We start from the raw sequence: 17,044 nt of genomic DNA on the forward strand, positions 1-17,044 counted from the left end.
AGAAAAATTAAAACAAAGGAACGAGTATATGAGGGTAACTTATTGTTTTTCACGTTTTTCTATCTTTTGAATCAAGCTTGAAAATTAATTGTAACCAATTTGGTCTTGTTATTATGTTGTGTGTGTACTATGTATGAGAATATATGCCATTTTGGTCTTGTTATTACTTTCCCTAGTTCACGTATGAGAATGGTCTTCTATACAAAAGTGACCATGTCTCTGGTCACTTTTAACATAAGATTTTTCAGATTTGTCAAATTGCATATGTTGTGTGTATATTGCCTAAAGGATTGAGTATATGTTGAATGTATGTTGTGTAATAGATGCTTAAATCATATATGGCTGCATTGTTGTGTGTCCAGTTAAGGAAGGCTGAGTTGAAAGCTTCAAAGTTGGACGCTTGCAAGGCTGCTCCAAATAGAACAAGGCCTGTTCAAGCTGCATCTACCCAACAAGTTCAAGGGCACTTGGATCTGCACCTACAATTTCAAGGTCTGTACAAGATCCCAATGCATCAACTAATAAGGCTGCATCATTAAGAACCTCTGAAAGGATTAGACAGAACTCGGGTTAAAGGAGCTGGAAAGTAGTTATGTTTGTGAAATTTGATAGATTTCATATTAGCTAGCCCCAACATTTATGCATCATATTTTTGTGCAACCTTGTGCTTTGTGACTTGGTTGCTAGCTCTAATATTTTGATAAGATGATTAGAGCTAACATATTAGTACTTGAGCAATTTGACATTTGATGATGTAATGTTGGTTTTTGGTAAATTAGTTGGTTTGTTATTGGCTTGCTAATATTGAAGATACAATGTACTTTTCAGTATTATGAATATATATAGGTCAATGTTGGTTTCCCATTTTTTATGCTTCATTTTATGATTGAGAATTGAGGATAAGATGTACTTTTGTGTTTCAGTGTTATGAATGTCGGTCAAACAATGCATCTGGAGGGAAGTGGTTTGTATTTTGGAGGGATTTCATCTTCTTTTTGGTTGATAACAGGGAAAATGAATTAGGGGTGTTAAGGGAATTTCTCCTTTCATCCAGCTGAGTTGGCATTAGAAAATATGTCAAGTCAGCAACTTAACCATTGATTTAGACGGACACTTGACGGATGGACCTAATTGTGTGACATTGAAAAGTTCGAGGAGTGATCAATTGAAATTAAAAGTTAATGGAGTAAACTGTCGAGTGCATAAAAGTTAATAGAGTGACCAGTAATTTCTCCTTTAAACAATTAGACCAAAGAAAGAAGAAAATATAATCAAAATGATGATCAATCTAACTCGGTTAATTTGACAATGTTTGTATCTTGCGCACTTGATTTTAGTTACCTCTACTCACGAACATAAGTTGTCAAAAGTAAAATTTTATACATGTACGTTACTCGAAAATATATATCAATAGTTGTATTATACTTAAGAAGATGTGGATCGGTGAATGAGCGAAACCATACTAAAACATATGAAGGATGTCGGTCATTTTGATCATCTGCACACACAATGCCATAATTGAATGGCTCTCATGTGAATTAACAATGGCAAAAGTTGCGTTATTGTATTGCAACTTGTTGCTATACAAGCATTCTTGCTGCATGCCACCGTTAAAATAACAGAGCTCAACAAACCTTAATCTAATCGCCTTGTTGATCGTATACTTTGCTTGCTTGCCAAAAACAAAAATGCGTATGTTCTGCTTGATTGAGAAGTTCATTGAACGTAAGCATCATACTCATTTGGAATGAATGACTCCAAATTCACGCATTTGATTAATTACCATAAGACATAGTTTATTGTTCGATTAAACTGTTCGTATTGATTCCCATTTAGAATAACGAAATGATCAATTAGAAGAACCCACTGAATAAAATGACCCGATATTCAATCACATTTATCAAAATGTAAAGTCCGGTGCTCTTCTCTCACCGGGATCGAATGTCAATTGCAACAGTTCGATAAATGGTTCATTGCTTTTTTAATTGAATGGTTAGTTTGTTAACAAAATCAAGTGTATCAAACTTAACGCTAATCTAAACAGAACATTCAAATTCTAGCCTCATCAAAAGCCATATATCAATATGTCATGTGCTAGTTGCAATGAATTAGTCCATACAGCCAGTTAAGTGAAACTATAATGTATTAAAGTCCTTGTATTTTTATTTTTTGATCGAGAATCGTACGTCCTCATATTTCATGCGACTTGTTCGAATTCGTTGATGATTGATTAATAATTTAATTAACATATATATATATAGCTTTTTTAGGTGCGGACGCACCAAAGTTTTGGTGCGGATTTCCATTTTTGCACCACTTCCCGATCGAATTTTTCAAACTTTCTTCTAGACATATTTAGATCATCTTGTGTAGATTTCCTCAAAACTTCCTTCTAGACATATCTAGATCATCTTGTGTAGATCATCTCTGCAAAATTTCAGCCAATTTGATGATCGTTAAGGCCCTCAAAATTGAAAAACAAATCTGACGGACTGAATTCTGTCCGGTTCATCATCTCCATTTGTTTTTCGATTTTGAGAGCCTTAACGATCACCAAATTGGCTGAAATTTTGCAGAGATGATCTACACAAGATGATCTAGATATGTCTAGAAGGAAGTTTGAGAAAATTCGATCGGAAAGTGGTGCAAAAATGAAAATCCGCACCGAAACCTTCGGTGCGGACGTCCGCAGCCGAGAAGGCCTATATGTATGTATGTATGTATATATAGACATGGTTGATTAGGTTCTGATCGTGAGTGCCAATCGAACCTAGCAGGAGCTGCGATACTTGCAAAGTAAAGCAAAGCCACCAGATTAAAAATGAACCAGCTACGTGGTTAATTAGGTTATATTATACCCTTCGTGTATGTTTGCGTATTATGATTTTCTGGGATTTGGCTTAAACTATGTACGTATATCTTGCCTCGCATATTTGGTCATGTTGCTAAAGTTGCTTTCATCTGCAAATTAGGTCATGCATTACTTCTAAGACTTGAAGGAAAGATTGAAAGCCAAGTTTATTTCGTTTGTTCTATATATAACCACATACATGTAAGTGTTCTTTCTTTAGGAATGATTGAAGCTACGTACAAATACTTTGGTCTAGAATATTAACATTACTATACAATAACATTGCATATTGCGAATTTTATGTATAGAATATGTAGTGCCGTTTTTGAACAATAGGTGCCTATTTCACCATTTTATTTGAATTATTCAAGATCCAAAGCCTAATAATTGACAACAAGATCTTATAATTCACTCCCATACCTTCCCCATTCTCTTGTATCATGCAATACATGCATACATTTTCTTAAACCCGATTCTTGCCACCATATATCTTCACATCATTTCAACATGCCATGTTGTTCGTGATCTAGCTAGCTCAATATACAATAATGTACATTATCGTATATGTGTAGGGTCTTACAAATCTATATCTTGATTCAATATAATTATTTATCGTTTACGTACTCCACATATTTATTTGTTTGTTGTTTTTGAATTTGTGATACGTATTTCATTTTAAATATATTGTATGTGTCTATGATAAGTATTATCAAATGATGAAAGCTAGACACATTCTACATATCATTATAAGAATACGATATAATTCCCTATTGGCTTATCATTACGACTGTTTTTGAGTACTCGATCAACCAACAAGTAGTAGTTGTAGCCAAAAATGTCACTACAGAATAGTGGATATATGTGTTAGGTACAATCATGTAATTGACCGAGTAAGAAAGCTAACGTTTTGAAAAGGATATGATTATATGAACTCTAATTAGTATAACAATTAAACTTGTCTGGGTGGAACTGTTGAAGTAGTACAATTGGAAAAGAACAAATTGCTAATTGTTTAGACTCTTCTTATTATTATCGATGTGTTTATTTGATATATGTAGGCTAGTAGATAGATGACATCCGACCCAAGCAAGCATGGTTGCACACTTGCAATGTTCGTGACCGTCACTTGAGAGCTCAACCACCCTTTACTGCATCTATGTCGACAAGGGAAACATTGAACTCATTCAAAGATGCACTGAATTCCTTATCTATACACCATCTCGATTTAAAGCACTGATATTTTAGCGCACTGATACTGATATGAAGTTTAACATGTTCGGGTGATGTATTACTTCAAGGTGGTTTTGGATTCGAGATACACACAATGAGAACGAATTTAGTTTGACCCTAAACCTAAAAAATCACAAAGATCAAAATCAAAAACCTTCCCGAGTCCATTACCCCCAAAGCCCGTTATCGAGTTGATACTTACTCATACAGCATCAGCGCATATAATATTGTCTTAGCGCTTCAGAGATGTTTGATCCAACACAAGCCTTTTTGGGTTGAGCTCGAGTATAAGTTCATACGGAGAATTGAAACACAAGCCCAGTGTTTTGGATTGGACATGATATCAAACTGGCCTTCATGGAATTCGAAAATGCAAAATTGGAAATAAAGCCATGGAAAAGTTCTGTTCATCTATCCAATGGGGATGGTACATCCTCTTATATCTGTTAAACCAAGCCACCATGGTGTTACACTGTTAAGGAAGGCTCATGGCCTCATACTAGGCTCTTTTTAATGCAAATTTCATGCTTAGAACATCTTTTTCTTTCTAGGAAGCAAAACTTTCCCCTGAGTCCTGCGTTATGATCCATAGACTAGAAAAGTACTGATGTCTCCAAACTTCAACAGTTAAGTTTGATCAAGTTGTTCAATCAAAAAAAAAAAAAAAACAATTTGGTTAACGAGTATAGATTTTGTGGTCATCATTTACTCATGATGATCGAAAAGTATTGAAACTTCGGAGCACTATCTTTACACGGACACAATGAATTTTCTTAAATTCCGGAATCAAGAAACAATGAGGCCGTGGCGACGCGTGGGACAACCGGTTAAGATCTAGTTCAACGGGTCAACAGTTCTTGGCACGCAACATTACTTGAACGGGTTAATAGTTCTTGGCAAAAGGTACTATAAGCAGAATAAGTTTCCCAGAAACTTCATACGATGCGTGTGGTCTCATCCTTCCCTTGGATTTACCAGAGAAAATCCCAAAACACTGATTTAGTTAAGGTTCCACTTCATCTCAGAGACAGCAAAATGTATAAACCCGGGAGAGCGACTGGTTTGTATTTTCTTAGGGTTTTTAAAGCCACAAAATCATAGTTTTTTAAAATAAAAAAGATGAAAATGGAGCAGCATTATTATACAGTACGTAGTAGCCTCCATCATCCATTTTTTGTTCCTGTGAGCGTCTCTTTCATGAAAGAGAGAGAAAGAAAGAAAGAAAGAGAGAGATCTAAAAATTCTATAATGTCTAATTCCCCACGTCGCTGCACATTGTCCGTCTTTATCCACTATGGCCTAATTTTGATTTAAACACAATTAGTCTCTGGATTTTGTGTTTAGTTTAGCAAGAAAGCCATGCCCCATTGGTGTCTGGATTTTGTCCATTTCCAGTTTTCCACCATTTTCACCTGAAGTTTTGACAATGATATTGCGAGGTGCAGATTTATATATGTTGCTTATATCTATATGCTGCACTCTAGTTTGAGACCATATTCTTAACAAAAGAACAGTTCACTCACCAAGAGTCTCCACTCGTTGGTAAAATTTTGTATAGCAACCTTTGGTTTCTATGCTTAGTTTGTAGCATGGTGTGATCCTTGTCTATAGTTTTGATTACTATATATTTAGTATTAAACTATAGTAGTAAAAAAGTTTACTATCAGATTTAAGTGTTACACGACGAGTAGATGTTAAATGATATATGTAATATTCAAGAGAATGTGATAATAATATATACTATTATCTATGGTATGTTTGTTTTGATAAGAAACATCGGGTTTTTTTTGATACGTAGTAAGAAGCATCGGTTTGTTTTCATCATCGGTGAACTTTACACCCTCTGTTGATCTAAAACATTAGAGGACAAAGAGACATGGTTTGTTCTGTTATGTCACAGTGTCACTCATGCAGTCATCTATGAGCACTATTTTTATTTTTATTCTTTAAAGGTAGTATTAACTGAGAATAATACTGAAAATTTCACGAAGATTCTGAAAAATAAAAAAGAGAAAGAAAGAAAGAAAAAAAAAAAAAAACCAGCTCAGCTCAGGCCCGAGAGACATTGATGATTGTCCCAAATCCCTCGGTGTCAGTCATGTTCAGGCAAACTGTTGGAAAAAAGAAAAATACTAAAAGACTCCAATTAGGTGAAAAATTTAGGTTCTGTTGTCTCCCCTTTCCTTTTTGTTGTAATTGGGTCTTACACCTAGTTGATCATCATCATCATCACCATCGATCTTTCACCTTTCCTAACCAAAACCCTATTTGATCTGAACCCCAAAACTCTCTGTTTTTATACTTTTATGTATAGGGGTCTAGTGCTTAAACCGTGTACCCAGTAACCCACTAGGCCACTAAGTTGTAGTACTAGGGTTTTCTAAGACTATGGAGCTCAACCCTCTTCTGGGTCCTCCTCCACTTTGAATCCCTTTGATCTCTTATTGGTTCTCCGAGAGGTTCAGAGGGTCTCTCGGGTTTTGTAGCAGTTGGGTTTTTGTGTGTAGATTTATGCATGTAGGCGGGTGTATATGGCTTACCCACAACAACAGAATCAACAACCGCTTTTCAGTTCGCCGTTTGGGGACACGACGTTGACGAAGGTCTTCGTCGGAGGGCTGGCCTGGGAGACCCAGAGCGAGACGCTGCGCCGCCACTTCGACCAGTACGGCGATATACTCGAGGCCGTCGTTATCACCGATAAGAACACCGGCCGATCCAAAGGCTATGGCTTTGTCAGTACCCTAAGTCTTTGTGAATTCAACAAATTTTCGGCAACTTTGTTGTTAATCTGTTTGTGTTCTGTGTTGGATGGTTTTAGGTGACATTTCGTGATCCCGACTCTGCAAGAAGGGCCTGTGCGGACCCGAATCCTGTCATTGATGGCCGAAGGGCTAACTGTAATCTTGCTTCTCTAGGCCGGCCTCGCCCATCATTCCATTTCCATGGTAAGCAATTTTCGCATTGAAGTATTTTCGGGTAGTTGGTTACTGTTTTTGGAGTGTTGGATTTACTAGATTGTTTTCTTTGGCTATTTTGTAGGGCAATTGAGATCACCAGCGCCAATCCTTGGTCGTGTGCAAGCTCCAAGAGCTGCTTCTTACATGGGGAGTCCTGGTTATCAACACCCTCTTTCTCATGCTTATCAGCCCGGGTTTGTTTACCCTTCTTATGGGTGAGTTTTAGCCTTTCAGTTACTAGTCTTTGTATAGTCATGTCGAGCTCAGTTGAGTGTGGAGCGTATGCAATTTGGCTATGCTTGTCTAACTGCAGAATGTATCATTTCAGCTTGAACCAAATGATCTCTTAGGGTCATAATATGTTTCAAGTATTATTCTTTGAATGTTGATCACAATGCAATTTGGCTCGGCTTGTCTGAAACTATGTGATTTGGTGTCCGTCAACATTTTGAGTTTGAACAAAACCTGAAACTTCAGCTAGCTAAAGTCACAATTACTTTTGATACACATTGTTTTTTTAAGACATTTCATATGAAAGTCTGTTATCATGACACACTTGAGTTCTACAGAACCATTCTAGCATTTAAATGTCTAAAAGGCATGCAGCAGTGGTTTAATAACAGTCATATTAGTATCATAAATCCACAACGCTTTGGTTAGTAACTGTAATATAGGTTTTTGCGTCAAATTGAATAATTATAGTTATTCATTCGCCTAATTGGTGATTAATCATGTTCAAAATGCTTGACAGGAAGCTTGGGTTCCTTACAATATTAAAAATTTGTCTTAATGTTCTCAAGAGATTCATCAATTTCTGTATTTCAGGTACACGGCATATGGACCTGAATATGTCTACCCACAGGTGAATATCATGCACATAATAACAAAGATTTGTATGGGATTAAAGATTACAAGGGTTGTGCTTGACTGATGGAAAACTAACTTGCTATTGTTTTCTGTTCATCAAATTTTCAGCAGGGTGTCTACGGTCCTTACATGAATCAGCAATACCTTCAGATGTACGGTGTACCGGGGACAGTCAATCCCGGTGTATATCCCTATGGACAAGTAGGTCATTCTCCTTCCGGCAATCCTGGGTATACAACGGTTCAAAGCTATGGAATTCCAGGCCATCATGTAGTGCAATTCACTGGGTCCAACGTCAGTGGAGCATCACCAGTTGCGCTTCCCACAATTCAAACACCATATCCTGCAGGCAATGTTTTTTTTCCTATTCTTAGAAATGATAACACATCTTTCTCAAAATTTTATTTTCCACACATGTAATTGTTCTGAGCAAATTCGGTATATATTCTCCTGATGATTCTATATTTTTGGCAATCATTTTGCATGCTAGGCTGCATTTTTGACACGTGTTATAATCTAATCATAGAACACTGTAGTACATATGGAAGTCATCAGAATTGTTTATGCAGTGGGATATAATTCATGTATAAGATTCTGATTTGCTCGGTTTTCTCAGGTATAGCTGCACCAGCTCCAGGACAGGCGCAACTGATTCTTCCGACTAATTCTCCTCAGTTCACCAGCAGTTCTGATCAAACTGCAGGATAAGTGGTAAATCAAGGTCACATCTTGAGGTAGAGGTCATAACTGTCTTTATTGCTTGATATGCATTATATTTTTGTATTATATCAGGGTTTATGGGGTATGCAGGTAATCCTTAGATTGCAGCAGGACTAAGAGAAGCTACTGCCACTAAAGTGGCAGGTTCTAAATCTAGCCTTGCAAGTTATAATCTTTGCTTTCTAGAGGTATTTTCCCTTACAAAGTAGATTCTCTGTTTCACATTTGACACCTGTAGCATAGAGTTTGTACCTTATACTCAATTCAAACAAATAAATATCTACCCTGACACGTTCTGTTTCAAACCACCACCTTTGAGAGTTTTCAAAATGCATCAAATCTTGTTATGGCCTGAACATAGAATGATGCTGATGCATATATTACCCGAAACCCTATAATTGTAGTTATATGAATTCAGACTGAACCAGCCGGCTCACTATTTGGGTAGACCTGAGATCGTTTTGGAGGTTTAGTTCACCTCTAAAGCAGTGGGTATTCCATAAACCATTGATCGAAGCAGAGTGAAGCATGATATATGGTTATCATTGTATCACTGATAGACTTGTCTTTCCTTTAAATTTCTTTGCTGCTCTATGTTAGAATTTTTCTGAAGGGTTAATCATTGTTTGCAGGTCATTCATGATGGTCATCAGAGATACCGCAAAGTCAGTCAGCTATTAGATGTCGAGTCATTCTGAAGTGTACCCTTCTTGAGTCATGAGCCTGATAGAGCATGCATGGATTGCTCTTTCAGCTGGTCTGTAAAATATGCTGTTGTGCCTGCCCCGGCTCAAAGCCATTGGCATGTGATGCGTCGGTCAACGATTTGCTGGATATGGTTTCTGGCAAACCGTATAATAAGAAACTTACTGTAAATTTGTAAATAACCCAAACCCCCCCCCCCCCCCCCCCCCCTACTATATATCTCCTGTATCTAAGAATCAAGATCAAAATTTGATTTGTTGTCTGGACCCAAGATATGGGTTTCCACACTCAATTTCTAGTGCGCATTGGCATTGGTGTTGATGTCTCACCTTGTATTTACTCCCTCGTGTGTCCCTCCTGTGCATACTGCATAGCAGATAGTCATTGTTGAATATTGAATTTGTCTATTCAAATTGGCGTTTCTTCACTTCTCTATGGCTCATTCTGAACCTGATTCTTATCTTTCTTTTTCTGTTTTTATTTTGCTTATACTGTTATAAGATCCATAACAACAAAATTTACCTATATTCAGGGAAAAGAAAAGAAACTACATGCTGCACATTTCCTCCATATATACATGATGAATTCATATCCTCAATACTCTATGGAACGATAATCTATTAACATAACATGTTTGGCCAAAAATTTGAAGTCTTGACTTTATTTCAAAGAAAATTTTAGGTTTAGTTCATATCATGGTGACCTGTTAACCTCTCTTGCTAGTATTAACTTTGATCTGACGACAAGTAAGTTTGGCGAAGCTAACCGGTTAGTTTTAAAACGTATCATCCGACTATAAGTCAGTTTTACGAAACTAACCGGTTAGCTCTGGAATGTGTTGTATCACTCTTTACTATGAGTACATTTTACGAAACTAGCCGGTTAGCCCTAGAGCTCGGCCCGTAAACTTGGTGGGCAGATAAAAATGTGTTGGGTGCGGAGAGCAGCCCAATATAGGAAGCCCAAACATGGTTTCTTACTTTCTTATGTGATTCGATGGAATAGCAGAAGCAGAAGTGGGATTTGAATCTGTGAGAGAAGAAGAAGACGACGACGAAGATGGAGGAATATCCAGAGGAAATGCGGAGTCCACCGGTGAGTCTAGTCTCAGTCGTCGGCTGCCCGGAGCTCCACTCCTCCATCTCCACACACCTCCACTCCCTCGACCCTCCGATCAACACCTTGGCCATGCCGGACCTCTCCAAGGTCTCTCACCTCTTACCTCCCCCAAGCCCAACCCCGGCGACTCCTCCTCCGCCTCCGCCGCCGCTCCTCCCGCCGGAATTCTCAAGCGCGATTGGCTTCTCAAGCACCGCACCAAAGTCCCCGCCGTCGTCGCCGCGCTCATCTCCTCGGATCGGGTCTCCGGCGACCCGGCCCAGTGGCTCGAGCTCTGCTCCGAAATCGACAATCTCAAGGGACTCCTCCGCGGCCGCAGCACCAAATTGGTCCTCGTCGTCGTCCACTCCAGCTCCACTGGTTCGTTAAAACTCAGTTTCTCCATTGCAATTTTACCGTTGGAATGTTGATTTTACTGTTGTAATGTTGATTCGATTCGATAACGCAGAAGAAATCTCTGAAGATCAAATGGTTGCGGTGAGAAAACGAGCTGAAGTAGATGCCAAGTATCTTCTCACGTTTTACACAGTCGAAGATACTCAGCTTAAGCAATCCCTGTTTAGGTGATCATGCTGGTTTTGTACTCTGTTTGTTTGTTTTGGTTCGTTTTAGTTTCGCAATTACAGAGTGTTGAGGGTGTTGTGCAGATTGGCAAGTGTGCTTTCTGAGCTAGCCGCCACGTATTACAGAGACGAAGGGAGAAGGATTAAAGCGCGCATTGAGAGGAAGAGTTCTGGTCCTACTGACTTGAACATTCGATATTCCTTCAAAGTGAGTTCCACCATTTTGCGGTGTTCATTAGCCTATAGAATCTCTATTTGGTTGTCGAGGTTTTTCGGGGGGTTTGTAATGTGTGTTTGGAATGCTGCTCATGCTGAGTATCAATTTTTGTGAATTTTTAGGTCGCTGTATATGCCGAGTTCAGAAGAGACTGGGTGGAAGCTTTAAAGTTTTATGAGGATGCTTATCATACGCTACGTGAGGTATGCCTCTCTGGTAGTGTTGCCATTGGTTAGTAGCTTATCGAACTACTGCCATGGGTGTGGTTGTGTTGAAATGGTAGATTCATTCAATCTTTTAATGTATGTAAGGTGATTGCCGGTGCATCGACTAGGTTGTCGGCCATTCAACGCTTAGTGGAGATAAAAACTGTTGCAGAGCAATTGCATTTCAAAATTGCAACTTTGTTATTGCATGGTGGAAAGATTATGGAAGCAGTTACGTGGTTCCGCCAACACAATGCTTCATACAGAAAGATCAAAGGATCACCAGAAGCTATATTTCTTCACTGGGAGTGGATGAGTAGACAGTTCTTGGTGTTTGCGGAGTTGCTAGAGACAAGTTCAGCAGCCGTTCAGAGCATTTCACATCTAACTCCAGGCACTGGAGATAGACCTTTGACTGAGTGGGAGTTCCGGCCAGCTCATTATTATCAGGTGACTTCTCAGGAGATAGACCTTATCTTTTCTAGTATCCTAATATTCATTCCAGATTTGGAAAAACTGCATGATTTGAGCCCTCTTTAACCAGCATGATAGTTTAGTTGCATTAACTTTACAAAAAGAAGCTGCTGGTTGGTCAGGATTTCTCCAGTTGCTAAATTATAACCAGACCCATCCCATAGCCTTTATCTACTATTTTGTGTAGACTGGTTGATGTTAGCTCTAACTAACAATCAGATTATATTAACCGATTAATGATTCATAAAACTTTAATGTTGAAACAGCTAGCTGCTCATTACTTGAAGGAGAAGAGATCTTCTTTGGACTTTGCAGTTTCCATGTCGGAAGGTGAGATTGATTGTAGTGCTGAATCTGTGGCACCATCATCCTATTTGGGCCAGTTTGCTCGATTGATTGAAGAAGGAGATGCATTTGTCATGCAGCCGTAAGTCTCTATCCCATGTTTATTTTTTTAAATCTTCATGGATCCCCTTACTGAAGTTTGCTAAATTTTGTTTAACTTGCAGCCTTACTGATGAAGAGTATATGCGTTATGCAATTTCTGAAGGAAAAAGGTTCCAAGATTCCTTTGAAATTATTGCTTTACTAAAAAAATCTTGTGAATCCTACAACAGTCTTAAAGTCAGGAGAATGGCTTCGTTTTGTGGGTTCCAGATGGCAAGAGAATATTATGCTGCAGATGATTTTAACAACGCAAAACTGCTTTTTGATGACATTGCAAGTCTATACAGGCAAGAGGGATGGGTCACTTTGCTGTGGGAGGTATTAGGTTACCTGCGTGAAGGTTCAAGGAAACACAGCAAAGTTAAAGAATTCATAGAATACTCCTTTGAGATGGCTGCACTCCCTATATCAGCTGATACTGGTATCCAGTCTTTCAGATTTGAAGAATCTGGTCCAGCTGGGCCTGCTACCCTCCAACAAAGAGAGACAATACATAAAGAAGTTTTTGGGCTTGTTAGTGAAAAAATGGGGTTGGCATCTATTGAAAACGGTGGTGATGTCAAAATAAGCAGCAACAATCCACTTCACCTTGAAATCGATCTCGTCAGTCCCCTTAGATTAGTACTCCTTGCTTCAGTTGCTTTTCATGAACAGATGACCAAGCCTGGTTCATCCACATTGGTTACATTGTCACTCTTGTCACAGTTACCACTTACTTTTGAGATTGATCAATTAGAAGTCCAGTTCAATCAGTCTTATTGTAACTTTGTCATCATGGATGCCCAAAAGCCTCATGTTGCTTCCTTGACAGATGGTCAATCAGGTCGCCGAAGAGAGACTGCTACATCTTTGCGACTTTCTACAAATAAATGGCTCCGCTTAACATATGACATCAAATCTGGTATGCAACCCCGAGTATTCTGTAATGTTTATATTATACATCAGATCAATTCTGATACTCATGCAGCATCTATTACCTGACATCTCATTGATTGACTGGTCTATTTGGACCATTTGCGTATCTTGATGACTCCCCAGCTTGTTATTCTCTAATTAGTGTTAGAATAAATTTTTCTAGACATAACATGCAACCCATAAATTCTACAACTCATGACCGGTCATATTTATCTGTCACAAATCACAATCGAATTAGATAGTTTGTTAATATGTTATCATTTTATTTTTAATGACATTAGGAGAGGACATTCTTAACTCTCAGTTTGGGTTTATATGACATACTTTTGTGCTCCACGCAAGTAATTAATAGACACAGTGTCTGTGGTTGAATTCATGATTTCTGCAATCTCTATGTGGTTCATTGGTAATTCAGTTGGTTAATTCAACTTATTATCAGACTTCAAGTGATTTCTTTATGCTTCAGAATTAGATTACATCCAAGCATTCCTCCTTTTTGTATCAGTAGTTCATCTTGGTATCATTGATGGTATTGTTATTTCTGTTTTTCCTTGTTATCTAACTGTAAAACAACTTTTGATTGTTCAGATCAAAGCGGAAAGCTTGAATGCACATCTGTTATTGCCAAAATGGGACCCCACTTTACCATCTGTTGTAGAGCTGAAAGTCCGGCTTCAATGGATGATTTGCCTCTTTGGAAGTTTGAAGACCGTGTGATTACCTATTCGACCAAGGACCCTGCTCTGGCATTCTCTGGCCAGAGAGCGATTCAAGTTGAAGAACCAGACCCCGAAGTGGATCTTGCTTTAGGTGCTTCTGGCCCTGCTTTAATCGGGGAAAGCTTCATAATACCTGTTACTGTCACATCCAAGGGACATGAGGTTAATTCAGGTGAGTTGAAGATCAATCTGGTGGATGTTAGGGGAGGTGGTTTGTTTAGTCCAAGGGATGCAGAACTATCTACGGAGAGTCATCACGTTGAACTTGTTGGTGTATCTGGATCAGAAGGAGAAGATGAATCCCAATTGAATACTGATGACATTAAGAAAATCCAGAAGGCTTTTGGATTGGTTTCGGTTCCTAATCTAAAAAGTGGAGACTCCTGGTCGTGCAAATTGGAAATCAAGTGGTACAGACCCAAGCCAATTATGCTGTTTGTATCATTGGGTTATTCTCCAGATAATAAAGAATCAAACACACAAAAAGTTAATGTGCACAAGAGCTTGCAGATTGAGGGAAAGAATGCAATCACAATTAGCCATCGCCTTATGCTTCCGTTCCGCAGGTACCCGTTGTTGCTTTCTAGGACAAAACCAGTTCCTGATTCTGATCAGTCAGTGTCAATGCCTTTAAATGAAACAAGTGTACTCATCGTTAGTGCTAAGAATTGCTCTGAGGTGCCGCTTCAGTTACTATCATTATCTATCGAAGGAGATAATGATGACACTGAAAGGTCATGTTCTTTGCATGGAGGTGAGGACCTTTTAAACCCTGCCCTTCTTGTTCCAGGAGAGAAGTTCAAGAAGGTGTACACTGTCACTTCTGAGATGAATTCTTCAAAGCTCATATTGGGTAATGTGTGTCTTAAATGGAGAAGGAATTCTGGGAATGCAGAACAAGCTGGTTCTGTGGCTCCAGTTATAACTACCCACAGACTTCCCGATGTGAATCTGGAATCATCACCTCTTGTCGTAAGTTTGGAGTGTCCTCCTTACGCAATCCTTGGTGACCCTTTCACATATTTTGTTAAAATTCAGAACCAAACAGAACTGCTTCAGGAAGCCAAAATTTCCCTGGCAGATGCTCAAAGTTTTGTAATATCTGGGTCTCACAGTGACACCGTATATATTCTTCCAAAATCTGAGCACATCATAAGTTACAAGCTTGTCCCGCTTTCCTCAGGTGCACAGCAGCTTCCCAGATTCACTTTAACTGCAGTCAGATATTCGACTGGTTTTCAGCCTTCAATTGCTGCATCTACTATTTTCGTGTTTCCCTCTCAGCCTCAATTTAAGATGGTTGCTGTGGGAGACGACAGGAAGGAATCCTTGGTGGCTGAATAATTGCTCTGTTCAACATACTTTTCTGAAAGAAAAAAAATAAGCACAGCTATGCAAGAGGGGATGAGGAAGGGTTGACAGATCTGCCGGATGCATGGGGTTGGATTAACTGTGTCCCTTACAATACACATCAACTGTGAAGATCTTCTGCAACTATCACCTTCAATAGTCTGAACCCTTGAATTCTGCCTTCGTACGGAATTGGATACACGATTGTAATGGGGTCAAAAATTTGAAACAGTATAGGAGTGAAGTTGTTAAGCTCCGTGGCTTGGCCTGTCTGCTCCTGTTATGCTCCCATGATTCAGGAATCTCAACCGAGTTTGCAGCTGACTTGATAATCATGGAATCTTTTAGGTAATGCAAAATTCTCATGTAATTGTGGAAAACCAAATGCACAATTCTCATTTGTAAATTGTTATAATCTCATATCTGTTTATTCCAAACTATTATATTCCATACTCTTGTCCCCAATCCCCAGCATAATAAACAAACTAATACCAAGGCTAGTCCTGATGCAGAAATAAGCTTTGCCCATACTTTCTTTTGCTTGCACTGGCCACTGGCCGGTTTCAAGGGGGTCCAAGTCTCATTTTCTTCCATTTTCATTATATCCCCACGTTCTTTAAGTTGCAAAAAAAAAAAAAAATACTCGGTTCAATTTCCATGATATTATCATCATACTAACAACAGATGACAACCCAACAACCTGAAAACAATAAGAAGTAACGTTGTGTTTGGATGAAATAATTTCAATTTCTATAGAAATTTCAAATTCATGAGAATTACAATTTCATAAATTTAAATTTCATTAATTGAGAATTTCATTGTTTAGATTTCATTATGTAGAGTTTTAAAATGACAAGAATTTGTATTCAGACTAACCTCAATCAAGAGAATTGACAAATGACGCCTATATTGTGAGGAATTCAAGTCGGGAATTTAAGCTCTCAAATTCCTCAATTATTTTCTCACGAAAATTGCTAATTCCACGAGATAAGAATCCAAACGAGGGAAACGGTCCTAAGAAATTGAGAATTCCTTATTTTTGATTAAATTCCCGTGAATTTACCCGTATCCAAACACACCGGTTGATTTGTGCATTACCGGTTGATTTGCATCATATCCTCCTGTGTCAAAGAGGTCGATCAACATAAGAAATAAGATAGAAGAGAACAAAGTTGCAAGGCAAAAGCCAGGTTGATAAAAAGCATATCGGTTGGACGAAGTGTCTAAAAGAGTAGGAGACAACCATGACACAAGGAAGCAATCGATCAGTCACAGGTGTGAGTAGCTTTCGTGGGTGAAGCCTCATAGGAGTGGGGATGAAGTGTGAAGGATCGGGAGGCGCACAAGAAAAAGAAAATAGGCTATCGGGGCTAGCAAAATAATTGGGATGATGAAGCACACACCACACCCCACTGGTGCTGCTCTTCTGCTCCTTTATCTTCACAGAAATTTACTGTTGAGGCCGGCCTTCACCGATGTAGGGAGCCATCATATTCAGGATCTCCCTTTCATCTCTCCTTCACACTCGATCCTTTCTGCATCGACAGAACTATCAGATCCTCAATGCATTCTTTCCTCGTTGCATCTTTCATATCATCATCTATCTCCTCGTAGTTATATTTTTTAGCGTATTTTTAACAAAATAACCAGCAAAATTTGTCCCTAAAAGTTCATCCATTTCAGCCAGACCTCGTTTCCTAT

The 17,044-nt window shown here is 38.7% G+C and overlaps 2 protein-coding genes across 2 annotated transcripts; both read left to right on the forward strand.

The window, feature by feature from the left end:
- Nucleotides 1–6,207: 6,207 nt before the first annotated feature.
- Nucleotides 6,208–9,353, forward strand: LOC101292540. The gene is made up of 7 exons (XM_004287656.1): nucleotides 6,208–6,816; nucleotides 6,903–7,029; nucleotides 7,124–7,256; nucleotides 7,867–7,903; nucleotides 8,017–8,257; nucleotides 8,525–8,642; nucleotides 9,261–9,353. Exons 1-6 carry the CDS (start codon nucleotides 6,613–6,615, stop codon nucleotides 8,614–8,616), a joined length of 834 nt encoding a protein of 277 aa, XP_004287704.1. The 5' UTR covers nucleotides 6,208–6,612; the 3' UTR covers nucleotides 8,617–8,642; nucleotides 9,261–9,353.
- A 1,039-nt stretch (nucleotides 9,354–10,392) lies between these two features.
- LOC101292832 (trafficking protein particle complex subunit 11-like) lies at nucleotides 10,393–15,855 on the forward strand. Its single transcript, XM_004287657.1, is given in 9 exon segments — nucleotides 10,393–10,552; nucleotides 10,555–10,812; nucleotides 10,901–11,015; nucleotides 11,100–11,223; nucleotides 11,355–11,435; nucleotides 11,544–11,888; nucleotides 12,179–12,339; nucleotides 12,422–13,260; nucleotides 13,863–15,855. Coding segments are annotated over 9 exon segments (3,558 nt in total). The 3' UTR covers nucleotides 15,338–15,855.
- The last annotated feature ends 1,189 nt before the right edge of the window (nucleotides 15,856–17,044 follow it).

Source organism: Fragaria vesca, linkage group LG1 (genome assembly GCF_000184155.1).
Source record: "Fragaria vesca subsp. vesca linkage group LG1, FraVesHawaii_1.0, whole genome shotgun sequence".
Lineage (NCBI taxonomy): Eukaryota > Viridiplantae > Streptophyta > Magnoliopsida > Rosales > Rosaceae > Fragaria > Fragaria vesca.